Raw genomic sequence first — 17,042 nt, 5'->3', positions numbered from 1 at the left:
TGACTCCTACCGGCCGTGAGGTACAAATTAAAAACTAAAAGAACAACCCCTCCTGTGAGTTGTCTCAAGTTTCATGTCGTATCTTAACGATATTCGGAGACTAGCACCGGCGTTTACTCAGCCTGTCAGCTGTAGTGATAACATGTCAGAATACAATTGTTTTGGCATGTGGGAGGAGCCCCTCTCTAACATTTGTAAGTGGCTTGTAAAGTCTGCATTGAATACCCAACGCCCAGGTAAAAAATAGTCAGAAATGAAACATAAGGTATGCTAATTCACATGTTTGAGTTGTAGTTATTAATAAATTAGCTCTTTACGAGGCTGATGGCATTTTTTCATTAACAATTATTTTGACAGTGTGTTTTTAAATAGTACCTTTGTGAATCTCAGTTTCAGAAGAGGGTATTGAGTTCATCTCTGTGACATTGTTCTAAAGAGCACTTTTCTAATCCATTGTGAAGCTTAGATTTATAGCATGGGTACTCACAAACTTTGTCTCGGGGGCCAAATTTACAATGTGGTTTGTGCCCGAGGGCCGCACCGTTGGGGGCGGGGTCAGTGGGAAAGGGTCGGGGCTAGAGCAACAAAAAAAACTGTGAACATGAGGTTGATCATAGGTCCCTGCAGCGGACGCCTTCGTCCACTGAGCCACCAGACCCGGCATAGAAACACATCTCTCTCCCTCTCCCCCTCTCCCCCTCTCCCCCTCTTCCTCTCTTCCCCTCTCTCCCCCTCTCTCCCCCTCTCTCTCTCTCCCTCTCTCTCTCCCTCTGTCTCTCCCTCCCTCTCCCTCCCTCCCTCCCTCCCTCTCCCTCCCTCCCTCCCTCTGTCTCCCTCCCTCTCTCTGTCTCCCTCCTTCCCTCTGTCTCCCTCCCTCTCTGTCTCCTTCCCTCCCTCTCTCTGTCTCCCTCACTCCCTCTGTCTCCCTCCGTCTGCCTCCCTTTCCATCCCTCCCTCGCTCTACGTCCCTCTCCCTCGCTCTCCCTCCCTTTCCCTCCCTCACTTTCCCTCTCCCTCTCTTTCCCTCCCTCTCGCTCTCCCTCCCTCTGTCTCCCTCTCCCTCCCTTTTCCTCCCTCTGTCTGCCTTCCTTTCCCTCCCTCCCTCGCATTCCCTCCCTCGCTCTCCTTTCCTTCCTCGCTCTCCTTCCCTCCCTCGCTCTCCTTCCCTCACTCGCTCTCCCTCCCTCGCTCTCCCTCCCTCCCTCGCTCTCCCTCCCTCGCTCTCCCTCCCTCCCTCGCTCTCCCTCCCTCCCTCACTCTCCCTCCCTCCCTCGCTCTCCCTCCCTCGCTCTCCCTCCCTCCCTCGCTCTCCCTCTCTCCCTCGCTTTCCCTCCCTCCCTCTGTCTCCCTCCTTTTTTTTTTTTAAAGGCTGTCTGCAACCAGAGCTCGACTCAGAGACTCTGCTGCCTGTGGGGGCCGGGCGATTTCCGCCGTAGTCAGAGTGGGGCTGCAGGGGCGCTGAGAGCATAGCTGCCAAGGTTTCAGAATACTATGTGTGACATTTTTATAATTTCAGTGTAATTTTGAGTGACATTTCAATAAATATGAGTGACATTTTCTCGCAAGCAAAGTCAAGCAATGAAGACAAGAGAAACATATAAATATCAGAAATATGACACCCATTTGAGCAACAAGAAACTCTAAAAAGTAATTGAACTAAAATGCACTAACAGCAGGCAGCTGTAAACAGAGCAGAGTATTACTGCGAGAGTGCACAGTTCTCACACTCAGTACACTACAGGCTGCAGGCAGCTCAGAATGAAGCATTCATTTCATTTATTAATAACATCCATAGCAAGTTAGGTGAGCTATTAATACACAGAGGCCTTTACCAGCCTTTGCCCACACTGGGTCACCGGGATCCTACCTTCTGCCAGCATCAATCATTGAATCAGATCAGGATGCCAAGCATCAGTGCGGGCTGTAGGACCTTTCTGTCACAAGTGGGACCAGGCCCACAACAGATGGATGTGAGGCCCCAACATTTACATCTCTTCGCAGCTTCCTAATTAAGAGCCAAACACCGTCAGCTGACTCGCAGACAAGCTCGGGCACTGGGCAAGCCTTGGATTGAGGGGCACACAGTCCCACATAGGTTACAGTTGGCAGCCAGAGCTCTGTAATGTTATATTCCAAAAGGTACTCTGAGTCTAACAAGTAGCACTGGGCAGGGCTGTGCATGTCCTGTGCAGCCAGTTTCATATGCGTAGCGTGTAACTGTCCTTATCACGATACTGGCAATTGCTAAGACAAGAGGAGACATCGTTTCTGTGGAAACCGACAGCACAGCCAAACATTGCGGTTAGGGTATGGGGTTGAGGTGGTATGTAGCTACCATTACTAGTGAACTATAGGCCTTGTAAAATAAGGATGCAGGGTTCTGCCTCAAAGTTTGCAGTGAAATAAATGACTGCAGCACACACAATATTGCAACTGATTAAAGTCGGATCTAACCAGAGGACCCGTTGAGAAACTCGTATTTGGCAGAGTATGAAAGTTGAAGCAGGATGGATCCACTTGAACTAACGCTCTTCAGCAGATGCACACCCCTTAGACAACACATTGAATCTGCTTCATTTAACATGACGGTGACCTACAATGGGAAGAAGAGAGCCTATGGAGGAGATCTGATGCTCGGAGAGACGCCAGCAGGAAGTGCAGCTAATGCCTTTATGGCTGATAGTAAACACTACTCCCCCTTCCCCCCCCCCTCCCTCCCAGGCTATGACAGCTTCCAGGCACGCGCACACAGCCGCACCCAAGCATTTCACAGGTCTTTAAAAGACCATTAGAATGTTAATGAGGCTATTTTCACCTCTCAGCGCCCCTGCAGCCCCACTCGGACTACGGCGTAAATCGCCCGGCCCCCACAGGCAGCAGAGTCTCTGAGTCGAGCTCTGGTTGCAGACAGCCTTAAAAAAACAAAAAACTCGGGTACGATCTCTGAAAGGTCCGCGGGCCGCCAGGAAAGGCTTGCCGGGCCGCCAGCAGCCCGCGGGCCGTACTATGAGTACCCCTGATTTATAGTAACAATGTCCGAGGTATGATTTTAAGAAAAGCTGTGAACTTGTGCCTTATGAACTACTGAGGACTATCTGACCAGTTTAAACATCCTAATCCTCACTGTAGTTAACCTTCACCTGAACCCCTCTCGGTCATATGGTGCTCAGACAACTCAGCGGGCCTGAAACTCCCTGTTACATTCTTAAGGTGGAGAAGTGTGGCTCACCGATTAGAGCGGCAGACCCTGAGGCAGAGGTCTGGGGGGGACCAGGGTTCAATCCCCATCGCGGCAGGGTCTTGGGCTCAATGTCCTCGGAGCCGATAATTCTCGCCTCGGTGCCTACTCTTATCATGGATTCCACTCTGCAACTCTGGGCAATAGCGTGCTTAATCTCCACACCGGCCCTAACAACGCTAGGATGCCTGGCTTCACCTTGGGGGTGCCCAGGAGTGGACACCTCACAGGAACAGGCCAGGAAGGGTTCCACAGCGGTATTCGTACAGCGCTTAGAGACCCCTGGGTGATAGGCGCTATACAAGTGCAAATTACATTACATTACATTAAAATACTGCTTTCTGGGATAACCTTGACTGTGAGCTGAAAATGTGGGGGAACTGCCAGGATAGCTTGAAATTGACATCAAACAATGCTGAATACTACAATAAAGTAAGACCCCCTCCCCCCTGAAATTTACATTCTCAGTCTAGGGGTCTCTCCAACTACCCTGGCTTCTGCACCTAGTGTGGTTCAACATTTGAATGGCTGAGATGAGAGGAGGTTTCTCTTTGCATACAACTAGGGGCCGATTACTATGTCGTCCGGAAAGGATCCGGATTCGGAAGCCGTGTTTCTGAACGACTTTTTCGCCTTTCCGACTGACTGATTAAAATGTTCTGAAAGAGTCCGGACAGTACGACTGGTTCGAGAACGTCATTCGAAGCAACAGAGTCGGTCAAGTGCAATTCGCTGGGGTTTATGGACCGCGTTTCCCAGTGAACGATTAGGATGACTGATTCCGACAGCCTTTCCGAGCAGGTTGTTATCAGATGGATCGGCTGCCGGAAACTCACTTTGGGGGGCGATAGCAGACCCCCTTCACCCGAGGACCTCCAAATCGGTCCCGTAGGGGTACCCATGGGTCCCCCCTTTCCATGCATGCACAATGTGGCAGGCACCATGAGATGCCTGCCACAGGGTGCATGCTTTTCCCCAACCACCCCTTTTTGCATTGGGAGCCTGTTTTCTCGTTCATGTCACAGGCTCCCATTAAAGTCAATGGGAGTCCGAACAAAAGGTGTCCGGAGACATCCTAATCGGTCTTTCGGACACTCTGGAACCATTTTGTTTGGAATGCTTTCCTGACTACATCGTAATCTGCCCCCTAGTTGGAATGGACAACCACATAGATGGACTTAGAGAAATTAGAGAACCCAGCAGGCCTGAAACCAATTGTCACCGTTTGGGGGACAGCTTTTGCTGCATAACAGAAGTGCTGAAAGGTCACGGTGGATCGGCAATAAGAATATGTCAAGATATACTCAGATTCTTTTATAGATATAAAACACTAGCATCTTTTATAATATGTACTTTGTTTTAAGTCTTTTTCATCTAGTCCCCATAATACATGCAAATTGAAAGTTTCTATAATTGTAATTATTTTTTGCATACCAGAAGTAGGTTAAAAATTATGAGATTCTTGTTTGTGTTCCTTCTTTTTGTGTGGCCTATTTTCCTACTAGAATAGAAACTGTTCCCAAAATAAATCCCCAGCAGATTTATTTTGTCATGGGAAGATAAAAAAAAACTGTTTAGTAATGTCTACGTTTATTTGTTGAAGAGATACAAATAAAAGAGAGGAAAGTAATGCTTCCAGAGGGTGTGGTACCAAGATATCAATATCAGAATATAATATTACATAAATATTGTATCCTTAATTTTGTTAACAAAAATATTGCTCCTTTGAAGTTATTTGACGAAAATCTACACCCAATGGAATAATATACCTGTAAATGATATGTAGCCCCTAACCAGTGTCATATGAGCTGCTTTTACATTTCGTTCCTGCTGCCACCACCAAGAACACGCAGAGGTATCAAGGGCTGTGCAAGAGATCATGTACTAGCCGTGACTACACCGAATTAACATCCATGGGTATTACCAACATATCTTTAAAAGAAAAATATGTTTTCCTGATTTTGGGCTAAATTTCTTCCTCAAATATATTTCCCGATTGAGAAAAAGTGCTTCAACCCACTCATGCCACACCAATTTATTTCGAGGAGGGGCTAGCGGTGTGCGCTCCATTGCGATTGCTTATACAAATTGGCTCCCTTGAGCTTTGAGCCGACGGGCTCCTGGACAACGCACCTGCGTGCCGGTTCGGGCATCGAGGCCATTGACGGTTGTTTGGCGGCCTTCTCTTCCACCCCTAACTATTTTCTCTACTGATGAGGGAAGTTATCCCGAAACCCGAGCCATGTCTCGGGCGATATCCAAAAACCCGGGACATGTATCGGGTCTAGAGATCATCAGTTTTACAAGTACCTACTTGCACCCACATGGGTGAACCACTCAAGAACTCCATGTACCAGATTCCCGAGGGGCGATCCGGAGGAGGGGCTAGCGGTGTGCGCTCCATTGCGATTGCTTATACAAATTGGCTCCCTTGAGCTTTGAGCCGACGGGCTCCTGGACGACGCACCTGCGTGCCGGTTCGGGCATCGAGGCCATTGACGGTTGTTTGGCGGCCTTCTCTTCCACCCCTAACTATTTTCTCTACTGATGAGGGAAGTTATCCCAAAACCCGAGCCATGTCTCGGGCGATATCCAAAAACCCGGGACATATATCGGGTCTAGAGATCATCAGTTTTACAAGTACCTACTTGCACCCACATGGGTGAACCACTCAAGAACTCCATGTACCAGATTCCCGAGGGGCGATCCGGAGGAGGGGCTAGCGGTGTGCGCTCCATTGCGATTGCTTCCACACCAATTTCTTGTCCCCTTTTCTCATGTCTTTGGTCGATCATGGTCCTCTTCAACGATTTATATTCATTAAACATAACAGAATGGGCCTCGTCTGAAATAGTCTATGCCTTTCAAAAAAGTAGATGTTTATTATTTTTACAGGTTATTTATAACCTCTGGTTTTAAAACTATTTAAGAGCCCAGTCTATTGTTATTACAATCAGAGAAAAAAAGGCTGGATAAGGATATGGGCTACTATTGACGTTTCTGAATAAAGGAGGACTTCAGAGTTTGTAACCAGAAAGATTTATATTTTAAAAACCCAACAGTGAAAAAAGCACAGCATGACAACTAATTGACACTCTTGGCTTTGAAAGGTGTTTGCTAACTTTTACCTTTGCTTGTGCTTATTGACAATACTGAACTACATCAGCAAAAATATTATATGGCCTTCCCAAGCTTGAGGACATATATGCACACATACATCAAACCACATGCACACATATGGGTCTTGGTGCTTTGATGGGCACATTTTTATAACTTTATGGTCAGCCCCAGCATGATGACCTATATGTGCAATTGTATGACGGCACATGTGGATGTATGTCTGATAATGCTGCTTTTAATTTACATTTCCACGATGGTTTCTGCCCGTTTAGGACCAGGACATTTAAAAAATGTGTGCTAAAGAGCATTATTATGAAAGGAGTTACTCAGTAGAAAATGGCAGCTTCTGAGCCCTCTGAAAAAGAAAAACCCCAGAAAAAACAGGATAAGGACAAGGAGGCACAGCGAAAGGGTGGGGGAGGAGGGGGCTACAAACTGGATGCCACCAAGCGGCGTGGGGCTACAGCGAGCAATAGAGGATCGGGGGTTGGAAATTAACCCCTTAGCTGTGGCGCTAAGGGGGAGGCGGGGCCGTGCGGCGCTCCCATACTCATGACGGAACCCCTCCGTCACGGCCCTCGGGTGAGCTGTGCTTGAGACGGAACTGTTCCACTTCTGTCAACCCCGCCCGCTCTTTAGAACGCTCAGCGCAGGCGCGGAATTCGCACCACGCAGGCGCGGCGAGCGGGCCGTGACGGAACCGTTCCGTCACCAGCACAGCCCACCCGAGGCTCGTGACGTTACGGTTCCATCACGAGCACGCAACGGTTTAAAAAACGCAGTAGACAAACTGAGTGGAATTGGCAGTGGAGAGAGGGGCAATCGATGAGGTGATGGAGCAGCATGGAGGGCACGAGGACTGGAATATAGGGAGGAGCAGCAAATGGGAGAGAGAGCAAGGAAACACATGCACTCCAATGGAGTGCTCAAAGAAAGGGAAACACCGTAGTTTCTTGAGTGTAAACAGTGGAAGGATGAAGTGTCCCTCCTCCCTCCTTCAGTCAAAATGAAGGAGGGAGGAGGGACACAAAGAAAAGAAGAGGAAGGAAAACCACTGAATAAGAAGCCAACAAATGAGAATGGCAAGAAAAATAACATATTTTAAGCAAGGGACTGACCAAAGCCCACTGTAAATACTGGTATTGAGCATGGTAGGCAGTCTTTCAACAGCAGACAGCTAAATGTGTCTTTAGTCAAGGCCTAAAAATGGCAGTCGGTTAGCTGTACATCATATCTCCGTTTAACTGAGTTAAATGATACATAAAACCTTTAAAGGCTCAAAATAAATGTTCAGGCGTTTTGTAACAGGTTGTTTCTGAATCTGAACCCATAACACTGAGCATTAATGTATCTGCAGTGCAGTCATATCGCTTATTGGTGCATTCAGTTGATGACAGTACATACCTCGTGCACTAGTTTCTTCTGATCAGTGAATTTGCAGCATTTCTCTTCTTTCGAGGCTTACCTGCTTTTGATGTTCTTACAGAGTCAACATTTTAGGGATGGACACGCGTGGCAATCCATTCTACAATGAATACTTTCACGGGCTCTGTGACAGAGTTTTTGATGGCCACACAAGAACCTATTTTCGCAAGCCATGGAATACTGCTGCTCTTACTTATGAGGTAAAATCATCTCTTCTTGATCATATTAAATATTGGAGTGTGTTCCATTGCTGTTCACTTTTGGCTGAGGAAAAAAAGTAAAAGTAATGTGGAAAAGAAACAGTCATAAGGTAAAAAACTAAATGTTTACACTGACTAAATACAACTGCATCTTACGAAAAGAAACAACTTCTATCAAAACATCCACACACCAGCATGCAGGGGAAACAGTCGGAACAAGGCAGGCCGAGCTACGGGTGTTCAACAACGCAGACACTACCACGCTTGCCTGTGGTTAAGGCAGTGTATGGTCTAGCTGCTGTTAAGTGGAAGCAGGAAGGACCGAGAGAGAACGCGGGAACATAAATGGGGCCGAGGCGTGTTTTGGGGGGTGGGGGTGGTTTTTAAGGTTTGTGGGTTGTGGTCAGGGCTGTTTTCAGGACTGTTTTCAGGGCTGGGGGGGGGGAGGTCAGGGTAGTTTTAGGGCTTGTGGGGGTAGGGGCGTTTTTACGGTGTGGGGGGAGAGAAGTTGGTTTTTAGAAGGTAGGGGGGTAGTTTTAGGTCTCAGGGCCAGGGTTTGGGGGCCCGTTTTAGGGCTCAGTGTGGGGCGGTAGGGATCTGGATACTTTTTAGAGCTTGGGAGCAGCCTGGGTAGTTTTTAGAGGTCGATGGGGGATCGGGTTCGTTTTTAGGGCTTAGGGGAGGGCGGGGTATTTTTAGGACTTGGGGGCAGAGAAGTTTCTAGGGCTTGTGGAGGGAGGGAGTTGGGTTTCAGGAGGGACGGTGGTACTTTTAGGACTCAGGGCAGGGGTCGCTATAAGACTTACCGGATAAGTCTTAACCACGCATATGTCATTGCCATAATTGTGTTAACAACGCATATTTCATTGTAAAGGCGTGCGTGGTAAAGGCATATGCATGGTTAAGACCGCGTGGAACAGGCATGCGTGGCAAACGCATACTTGGTTCCGTCACACAGCTGCATACAGTCTTGTCTCAACAAGAGATAACAAGCATGTACAAAGGCAATAGCAATAGTCCTGGCTTTAATGTTCTAATACACGCAAAAAGACTTTGTGCATGCATCTGCTTTGTCAGCACATTAAAAGCAGAACAATTGGCTTTGGCAATCTTTGTTTATTATATCCTCTTGTTTTTTGTAGTACAGATTTCTTTGAAGTAGCTGCAAAAAACATGTCCTCAGGGTTATGTAAACAGGGCATCATGTGTCATGGTCTTTAATTTAGTAAATCTGTGCCTAGGTGTTATAGATTTAATTTGCTAAATTGAGCCAATGATTTAAGAATATAAAACGTCAGGACTGGAAACATGCTATTATGCCTACAACGAGTGATATGCTATCCCAAGATTTATCAGTATCTTAAACTAGACGATAATATGCAAAGCAACCTTTACTGGCCTCTAGATCACTATGTAGACATTAACAGATTGTGTTTGCTAATCGCCAAGCATAATTGTTTACACAGGTATAAGAACTGTAGTACATTTCCCAACATTTTTGGCTGCTGCAGCACTGCCAAGTGTCACACATCATGGGTTAAACTAACGCATTTGAGGCTTCTATTCACTTTATAGCAATACTGGGTGAGTGTCACACACACCGACTGCACTAAAAAGGCAAACTGACAACTAGTTCTCTCTCCTGCTTGATTTCTAGCACAGGCCAGCCAATCGGGAGGCTTGTTATAGAATGTTCCACATTCCATGACTCATAGCATGTCCCTGATTGGCGGTAGAACTGCCTGCCTCCCTGCACTTGCTCGCATTCCGAAATGTCACGTGCCACTGTGTGTGTGCTGCTTACATGGAGCTGCAGCTGCTCCCAGACTGTCTCTCATGGTCCATGCTGCATGGTGGGTGCAATGTAAATACTGCTCATATGTCATAGTGGATTACAGAGCACCACTGAATAAGCCTGGCTGGAGACCGACCGCCCTGATTGGAGGCAGTAGTGCCTGTCTGCCTACACTCAGTCACATTGGTCTGCGAGCCATCCGAAGTTTCACGTGCGCCTGTTTGTGTGATGCTTACATAGACTTGCAGCTACTCCCAGGCTGTGTCTTGTGAGCCATGCTGTGTGGTGGGTGCAGTGAAAACACTGTTCATCTGTCAGAGTGGAGTAGAAAGCACCACTGAATGAGCCTGGCTGAAGCAAAGTGCCTGGCTTTGGCTCAGTTCGAGCTCCTCTGTGACTCTTGAGCTGAAAAGGGCCTAGTCTGTCCTCTACTAATCTAAGGCTACAAAGGAAGGTGTGTGTGTCCATATATCTGGCTGTGTGTGTCATGGCCACGAAACAGAGCAACAATTGTGCAGCATGTATGCTGAGCACGCCGGTCACAGAGGGCGTGCCTGGACTGGCCGGGGGGAGGGGTTGGGGGTGGAGGGGGTGGTGGAGGGGGGCATATTACTTTATGTTTTTTGGTGGCGGAAAATATTTTGTCCCTGGGATGAGTACTGCTTAGCTGTTGTGTTTATTACACTCGGTTTGTGTTGCACTACTGTGTTCTGTGGCTTCTCCTGATAAGTGATCTTGGGGAAGCATCCCCAAAAAAGGAAGCATTGAGCTGAGTTTTCCTCTTCTGCCTCTAGTTCCTTCAGCTCTTCTCCTTCCCCTCCAAAACACCGCAGGGAGTGTGGGAACGCTAAGTCGGGAGACATTGTTGGGGATGAGGGACTCCACTAAGCCTAAGGGGAATGGGCCTGTTCCGTCTCCTTCTTCTTCAGGGTCAGAGGAGGAGGGGCAAGTGCCTTAGGATCTGATTGGGGGAAGTATGTTTCCAAAGACATGCTTTCGGACTTGGCCAGGCATGCAACGTCTTGAAGGAATGTAAAGCAGCTTGTTTTACCAGTCTATAATCTCGTGAATGACCAAATGAAAGGAGAACCACACCAGATATATATATATAAAATATATGTATTTATTCTAAACACACCCTACTAGTCTCTTTATGAGGCTAGAAGTCAAAGCACATAAGTTACACTTAATAGCACACAGTAAATTAGCACAATGTACGTTGAGCCCTAGGGACATACTAAACCATATATCAATAAAGTGGTATAAGAACCACGACTTAGCTAGACACAAGGTCTAGAGCCTGTAGAAGTGCTGGGACTACAAGAAACCACCCAAGGTAGTGACACAGGGGACCCTTGGGGGATGCGTGCAGTGTGTGAACACCGCCGCGAATCGCCGTTAACTCCAATGGGGAAAGTCGCGGTTGGAGATTTAAAGATAAAAGACACTTGGAAGAGAACTTTAAACAAGCCCCTTTAGACTTAAGGGTTTTTAAGACGAACACCCATGGGAGCACTGGAGTACTCGTGTTACCTCACCCAGGTAAGCCGGGTGCATAGGTGTCTTTTGGTGTCGGGACTCGTCGTTGATTTCAATGGCGATCTGCTGCAAAGCGCTGCTGCCGTCGAAGAGTAAAGTGTCCAGGTGGATCCAAGCCTGGATCATAGATGAGAAGAACCTGAAAGCAGAGGGGACAGAGTCTGGGGCACCAGCCAGTGACCAGGGGCACGATAGACGAATGCCCACTGATATCGGGTGATTTTAGGTTAAGGAGGTGAAGCTTGACTCTTCATTCACGAGGACCTGGATTCGAGCTGTTCCACAAAGGATGTCGAGTGCTGTGGTGTCGGTGCCCCAATTGGACCCAACAAGCCTTGGCAACAGCAACCCACGCAGAAAGGAGAAAGACGCTTTGGTGTGGACCAGCAAGGTCCGAGGGACTCATCACGCGGTGCGGAGTCTGGGCACGTCTGACCAACCAGGGAAGCCCAAGGAAAATCAGAGTTGACTTCACAGGGACCCACCAGTTGATGGACCAGGGATTGCCAAGGGGCCTTGAGCAGTCGCACTCAGAACTGGCTCGCGGAACACTTGTGGAGTGTAGGCCAGCAATCTTTGATGCAGATGGTGCTCGGGGCTTGGGCTACTAATAACCCAAAGCACAGCTTCAAGAGACGTCGTGAAGCGGATGCACTTGCAAATGTGCACGGTTCGATGTCACTCACAAGGGGATGCGGGTCTCAGCTTTACTGGGGACTGGGGTCGGCCTCTGAGAAGCCTGGAAATCCATCTCCTGGGCTACAGTTACTTCGGAGTCCATCGGAAGCTTCGGAGATGCAGACCGGCAAATGCTTTGTTGGTACCTGCCAAGCAGGGGATTAACTCCTTTACTCCAAGTGAGATTCTTCAGTCATCTGGCATTGAACAAATCGTCGAAGTTCCAGGATTCAGTTGCAGAGTTTCGCCCAGGGAAATCTAAAGTCCTGTAGTCAGGGGTTCCTTTCTTATACCCAAGGAAGGGGTTGGACTAACTCTGGGGACCCACCTATGGGAGGGTTTTGGAAAGAGGGGTGGCTACACCCATTTCCTTTGTCCAGTTTCGTGGCAGAGCAGGGGCTTGTAGCCTCTGCAACCGGTTTGAACTGAGCTATGCACAGGAACACCAAATGTGCCCCCGGTGAAGACTTCTTCAAAGCACTCTTGGAGTGCGCCCACCCAGCCCCAATCCACTAAGGCCTGTCTGGGAGGTGGTAACACCTCCCTGTGACAGGACACTGATTGTCCAGGCCTCTCCTGCCGGAGTTTCGGTCAGCAGCAGGAGGCCAGACTCGTGTCTGTGGCTGCAGTGTTTATTTTGTGATACCAGGGCTCTTTAAAACTGTTACCGGGTAGACCGGTGTGTACATGTCCCTCCCTCTAGAAGGGCGGAATTCTACCCACGCCACCGGGCTTGGCGGGAGGGGGGAGGGGGTTAGTATTCCAAAGTGTTTGACAATAAACACGACATGTTTCCGTGAAGCCATCCCAAAGTTAGCATTTACCGCAAGGTTATAATGCACTTAAGAGTATATGGTCAGGCTGCATCACAGAACAGCCCCAGAGAATAGGTTCCAAAGGCTGCAGAGGGGTCCTGGTCATACATGGGCACCCTCTCACACGAAACCAAGCACCCTGCCTTCAGGATTGATAAGGCCTGCCATAGGGGTGACTGATAGGTTTCTATGTGAAGTGATTGAAGGTAGATATAGGTAACCTGTATCTTAGTAAGCGGTGCGTGCACCACCTTACCCATGCTTCAGTAGCAGTTCTGTGGTGTCATTTTGGAGGGCTTCCCAGGGGTGGCATAATACATGCATTAGCCCCTGGTAGGCCTCGGGGGTACCTATGCCCTTATTACCTAGTGTATCATATACTAGGGACTCACAAGGGTACCCCAGTAACCAAACTGGAGTGTACCTATAGTACTTTGAATCAATTTAGAGAGGAAGCAGCTAGGCCGGGGTCCTGGATAGAAGGGCCCCAGCCAGAGTAAAGTCTAAAAACACTGAAACATCAGCAAAAAGTGGGGGTAACCATAGGAAGCAGGTCCTACTCTCCTAGAATGGGCTTCCCAGATGAGGAAATCCCTTCAACTTCATCTGGGGGCTTGCTGCGGCACTTCCAGATTTTTGGCACCCCTGGATGTACCTGTTCATCAGTAAATTTCTGAAGTCCTCAAGAGGGAGTGAAGGGACCCTGATAAGATCATGTTGCTCCGCTGGCCAAATTGTACCCCATGCAAGATATGTAGAAAGACCAGTCAGATTCCATTCCCATTGATTAATTTCTGGCAAGTGTGGTGGGCCGGACCTCCTTGGCAGAAAATCCGGTCATCAAGGATGTGGTGGATAAGAAAGTGGATACCTCCCTTCATAAGGTCTACTCCGATTCCCATCTCACTCTTCGGGCAGGGATCTATGGTACCTATGTGGCGCAATCTTTACTGACGGATCTTACGGTGCTGTTCAGCTCCTTGGACGATGCCTCTCACTGTGCAGGTCTGCTGGACCAGATTGAACACCAAGTAGAATCATCTTTTAGATCTTTTTTTTGTGTGGTCAGAGCTTTGGCCCTTTCTGGAGGCCAGAGGAATATTGTTCTTAAAGACTGAAGGACAGATTCTGCCCAGAAGGCGTCCATGCTGAGGTTGTTTTTTCAGGGATTGATGTGTTTGGAGCAGAGTTGGAGGACATGCTGCATAAGTTACTCAAGGTGAAGAAACATTCCTTCTCCCTCGTAGGCGCGACTAGTAAGAGACTGTCCTTTAAGCTTGAAATTCACTTTCGCTCCTCCTCCAGGAAGCAGCTCCTCTGGTCTCAAGTTTGATGCACTGCAGGATGAGGTCAGGATTGGAAGGCGAAATCCCCCTCCTAAGCCTTGTTCCTGACTAAATGATGGGGCAGGAATCTGTGGTCGGCGGTGATCTCCGATACTTCTTCCAGACATGGGAGCAGTCTACCTCTGATGCTTGGTCCTTGCAGGCCCACTGGTCTCTAAGGGAAGACCGGAGGTCCTCCAACTGGAGGGAGCTGATGGCTGTTTCCCAGGCTGTTGGGGGATTTCAAGCCTTGCTGGAGGGGCACAACCTGGTGGTGCGTTCCGACAACCTGGTCACTGTGGCATATATGAAGGTTCAGGGGGGATTCGGTACCTGTCCCTCACTGTGGTGGCTCAGCCTTTGTTCCTCTGGGTAGAACAGTGCCTTCTGTCCCTGCGAGCTGCGTATGTTTGGGGATGGACAACAGGGTGGCAGACGCCCTCAGCTGGTTCTTCCCTTCCTCTCACGAGCTGTGTCTTACCAGGGAGATTTTTCTGCAGGTGTGCAGGAGGTTTGGTGCACACTTCCCGGATCTTTTTGCTACCCGGCACAATGCTCTGGTTCTTCGGTTTTGTTGTCTGGCTCCTCAGGTAGGGGACAGGGGGGTGGATGGCCTGATAGTACCTTGGGTGCACAGACATAATATCGACTCCAAAATATCGTTTGGACAGAATATCGAGTCAGAAATATCGTTTGGACAAAATATCGACAGGACAGAATATAGACAGCCAAAATATCGTTTTTAAGGTAAGGGAAGTAATATCGACTGTAAATAATATAGAAAGTGAAAATATGTAAGTATATAATATAGATAGTAAAAAAATGTGTTTTTATTTTTAGGGTTCAGGGTCAGTTTTGGGTTTTTGGGTAAAGGGGTATTTTTAGGGTTCAGGGTCAGTTTTGGGTTTTTGGGTAAAGGGGTATTTTTAGGGTTCAGGGTCAGTTTTCAGTTTTTGGGTAAAGGAGTATTTTTAGGGTTCAGGGTCAGTTTTGGGTTTTTGGGTAAAGGGGTATTTTTAGGGTTCAGGGTCAGTTTTCAGTTTTTGGGTATTATTTTATTATATTTTGTTACTATATATATATGTTTTAATAAATATGAAATAAAAAAATATTTATTTAACTTTCATTAATTATTTAATTATAAGTTAATTTAAGTAATTTTAAGTATATTTTAGTAATTAATTATTAATAATAATTTAATATAACACTGTTTTTAGTAAATACGATATTTTTTACAACTATATTTTTGTAAACGATATTTTTAACTCGATATTTTTGTACTTACCTGTTTGTAGATAGAAACTCGATATTTTGACTGTCGATATTTTGTCAACGATATTTTTGATGGTCGATATTCTGTCCCTCGATATTATTTCAGTGATCCAGTACCTTGGCCCAACAGCCTGTTGCCTGCCTTCCCTTTGATTGCTCTGGTTCCCCAGTTTCTGGCACGTCTCAAGGGTGAGTCCAGGATGGAAATTGTGGTGGTGCCTTTTTGGCCCCGTTGGGCTTGGTTCCACATTGTCAGACTGATGACTGTTTAGGGTTCATAGATGGTGTTGTGCTTCCCTTCTCCTCTGTGGGCTGTCCCATCTTTGGGTCACCCATTGCTCCGTCTCTCGGTCTGGAAGTTGAGAGGCGGGGGTTGCAGCGCCTGGGGCTGCCTCAACACCTAGCACTGGCTATTCAACAGCCATGTCTTCCTTCCACTCTGAAGTCCGGTGAGAGACATTGGGGGAATTTTGGCTGTTAGTTTGGTTTCCTCCATCTGTCTCCGTTGGGAGTGTTCCCTCATGGATGTGCTACAATTTTTGTGGGAGGGCTTTGAGAAACACCTGGCGGTGTCTACCTCGAGGGCCCAGTAGGCTGCCATTAATGCTTTTCAGGCTCCGTGGGGTAATCTGTATGGTATGGATGATCTTGTGGTCAGGTTGCTTTGCAGTTTCTCACTTGTCCATCCTGTGGTGAAGCCATTTTTCCCTTGTGGAACTGGTGCGGAAGGATCTGGTGTTGTCTCCCTTTTAAGTGCTGGAGTTGGTTGATACCTTAAAGGTGATATTCTTGGTGGCGATCACTTCAGCTTGGCGGATTGGGGAACTGGGTGCCAGTGAACCCTACTTGTCTTTTTCTGATGGTGGTGTGGTTTTGAGGTTGGATACCTCTTTTGTGCCTAAGGTGGCGTCTTAATTCCGTAAGTCCCAGGTGCTGGTTCTGTCGGCTCTGGTCGAGGTTCCTGGTTCTTCCGGGGACTTGGTTCGGTCCCTGTTGGACATGAAGTGGGCTCTCTTGGTGTATCTGGATCACACTAAGGGCCTGATTCCGATGTCGGATGGACCGGAGTCAGTCTGACATCGGTTTGGAACTGGAAATGAACGTCCTCCTGTCATCGGTACGAGCCCAAGAATTAGGATGTGACTGAACCCTGTTCGGTTGCATGCCTATTCATTATAATGGGAACATGCATTCTGAATGGAGGTGTAGTTCATCCCTGCACCGGGTGGCAGGCACCTCAAGGTGTCTGCCACTGGGTGCAGGGATCAGCAGGGGTAAACCATAGGTGCTCCCTAGGCTGCCATTGGGCTGCCTTGCACCCATGTAACCCTGCTGGGGGTCCCCAAAGACAGTTTCCCACTGCATTTCTGTGTCGGAAAGGATGGCACAGAAAGGCAGTGGGAGTCTGCCATCATAATCCCTTTGCCAGAAAGAGCCGGCCGAAGGATTACTGAAGGCCTTCTGAATTGCAGCCGTGCTCTCCGAGCCCGTCGTAAGCCATTCGGAATTCCTGTTTGGAACATTACCCGACCGACTCCATCGAAATGGGTTGGTCAGAAATTCTTCCAAATAGGACGTTACTATGCGGCAAAAATGGCTCCGACCAGTAGCCGGTGGCTGAAACAGGTGATTGAG

The 17,042-nt window shown here is 48.0% G+C and overlaps 1 protein-coding gene across 1 annotated transcript in view; it reads left to right on the top strand.

The window, feature by feature from the left end:
• C9 (complement C9) overlaps positions 1-17,042 on the top strand; it is a 197,202-nt gene that overhangs the window by 81,623 nt on the left and 98,537 nt on the right. The window contains exon 5 of the mRNA XM_078674992.1: positions 7,845-7,983. Coding sequence (XP_078531118.1) covers positions 7,845-7,983 — 139 coding nt within the window. The remainder of the gene's footprint in view (positions 1-7,844; positions 7,984-17,042) is intronic.

The sequence above is a fragment of the Lissotriton helveticus genome, chromosome 2_1 (genome assembly GCF_964261635.1).
Source record: "Lissotriton helveticus chromosome 2_1, aLisHel1.1, whole genome shotgun sequence".
NCBI classification, from domain to species: domain Eukaryota; kingdom Metazoa; phylum Chordata; class Amphibia; order Caudata; family Salamandridae; genus Lissotriton; species Lissotriton helveticus.
The sequence above is the reverse complement of the archived record's forward strand: the minus strand, read 5'-3'. Positions and strand labels throughout refer to the sequence as shown.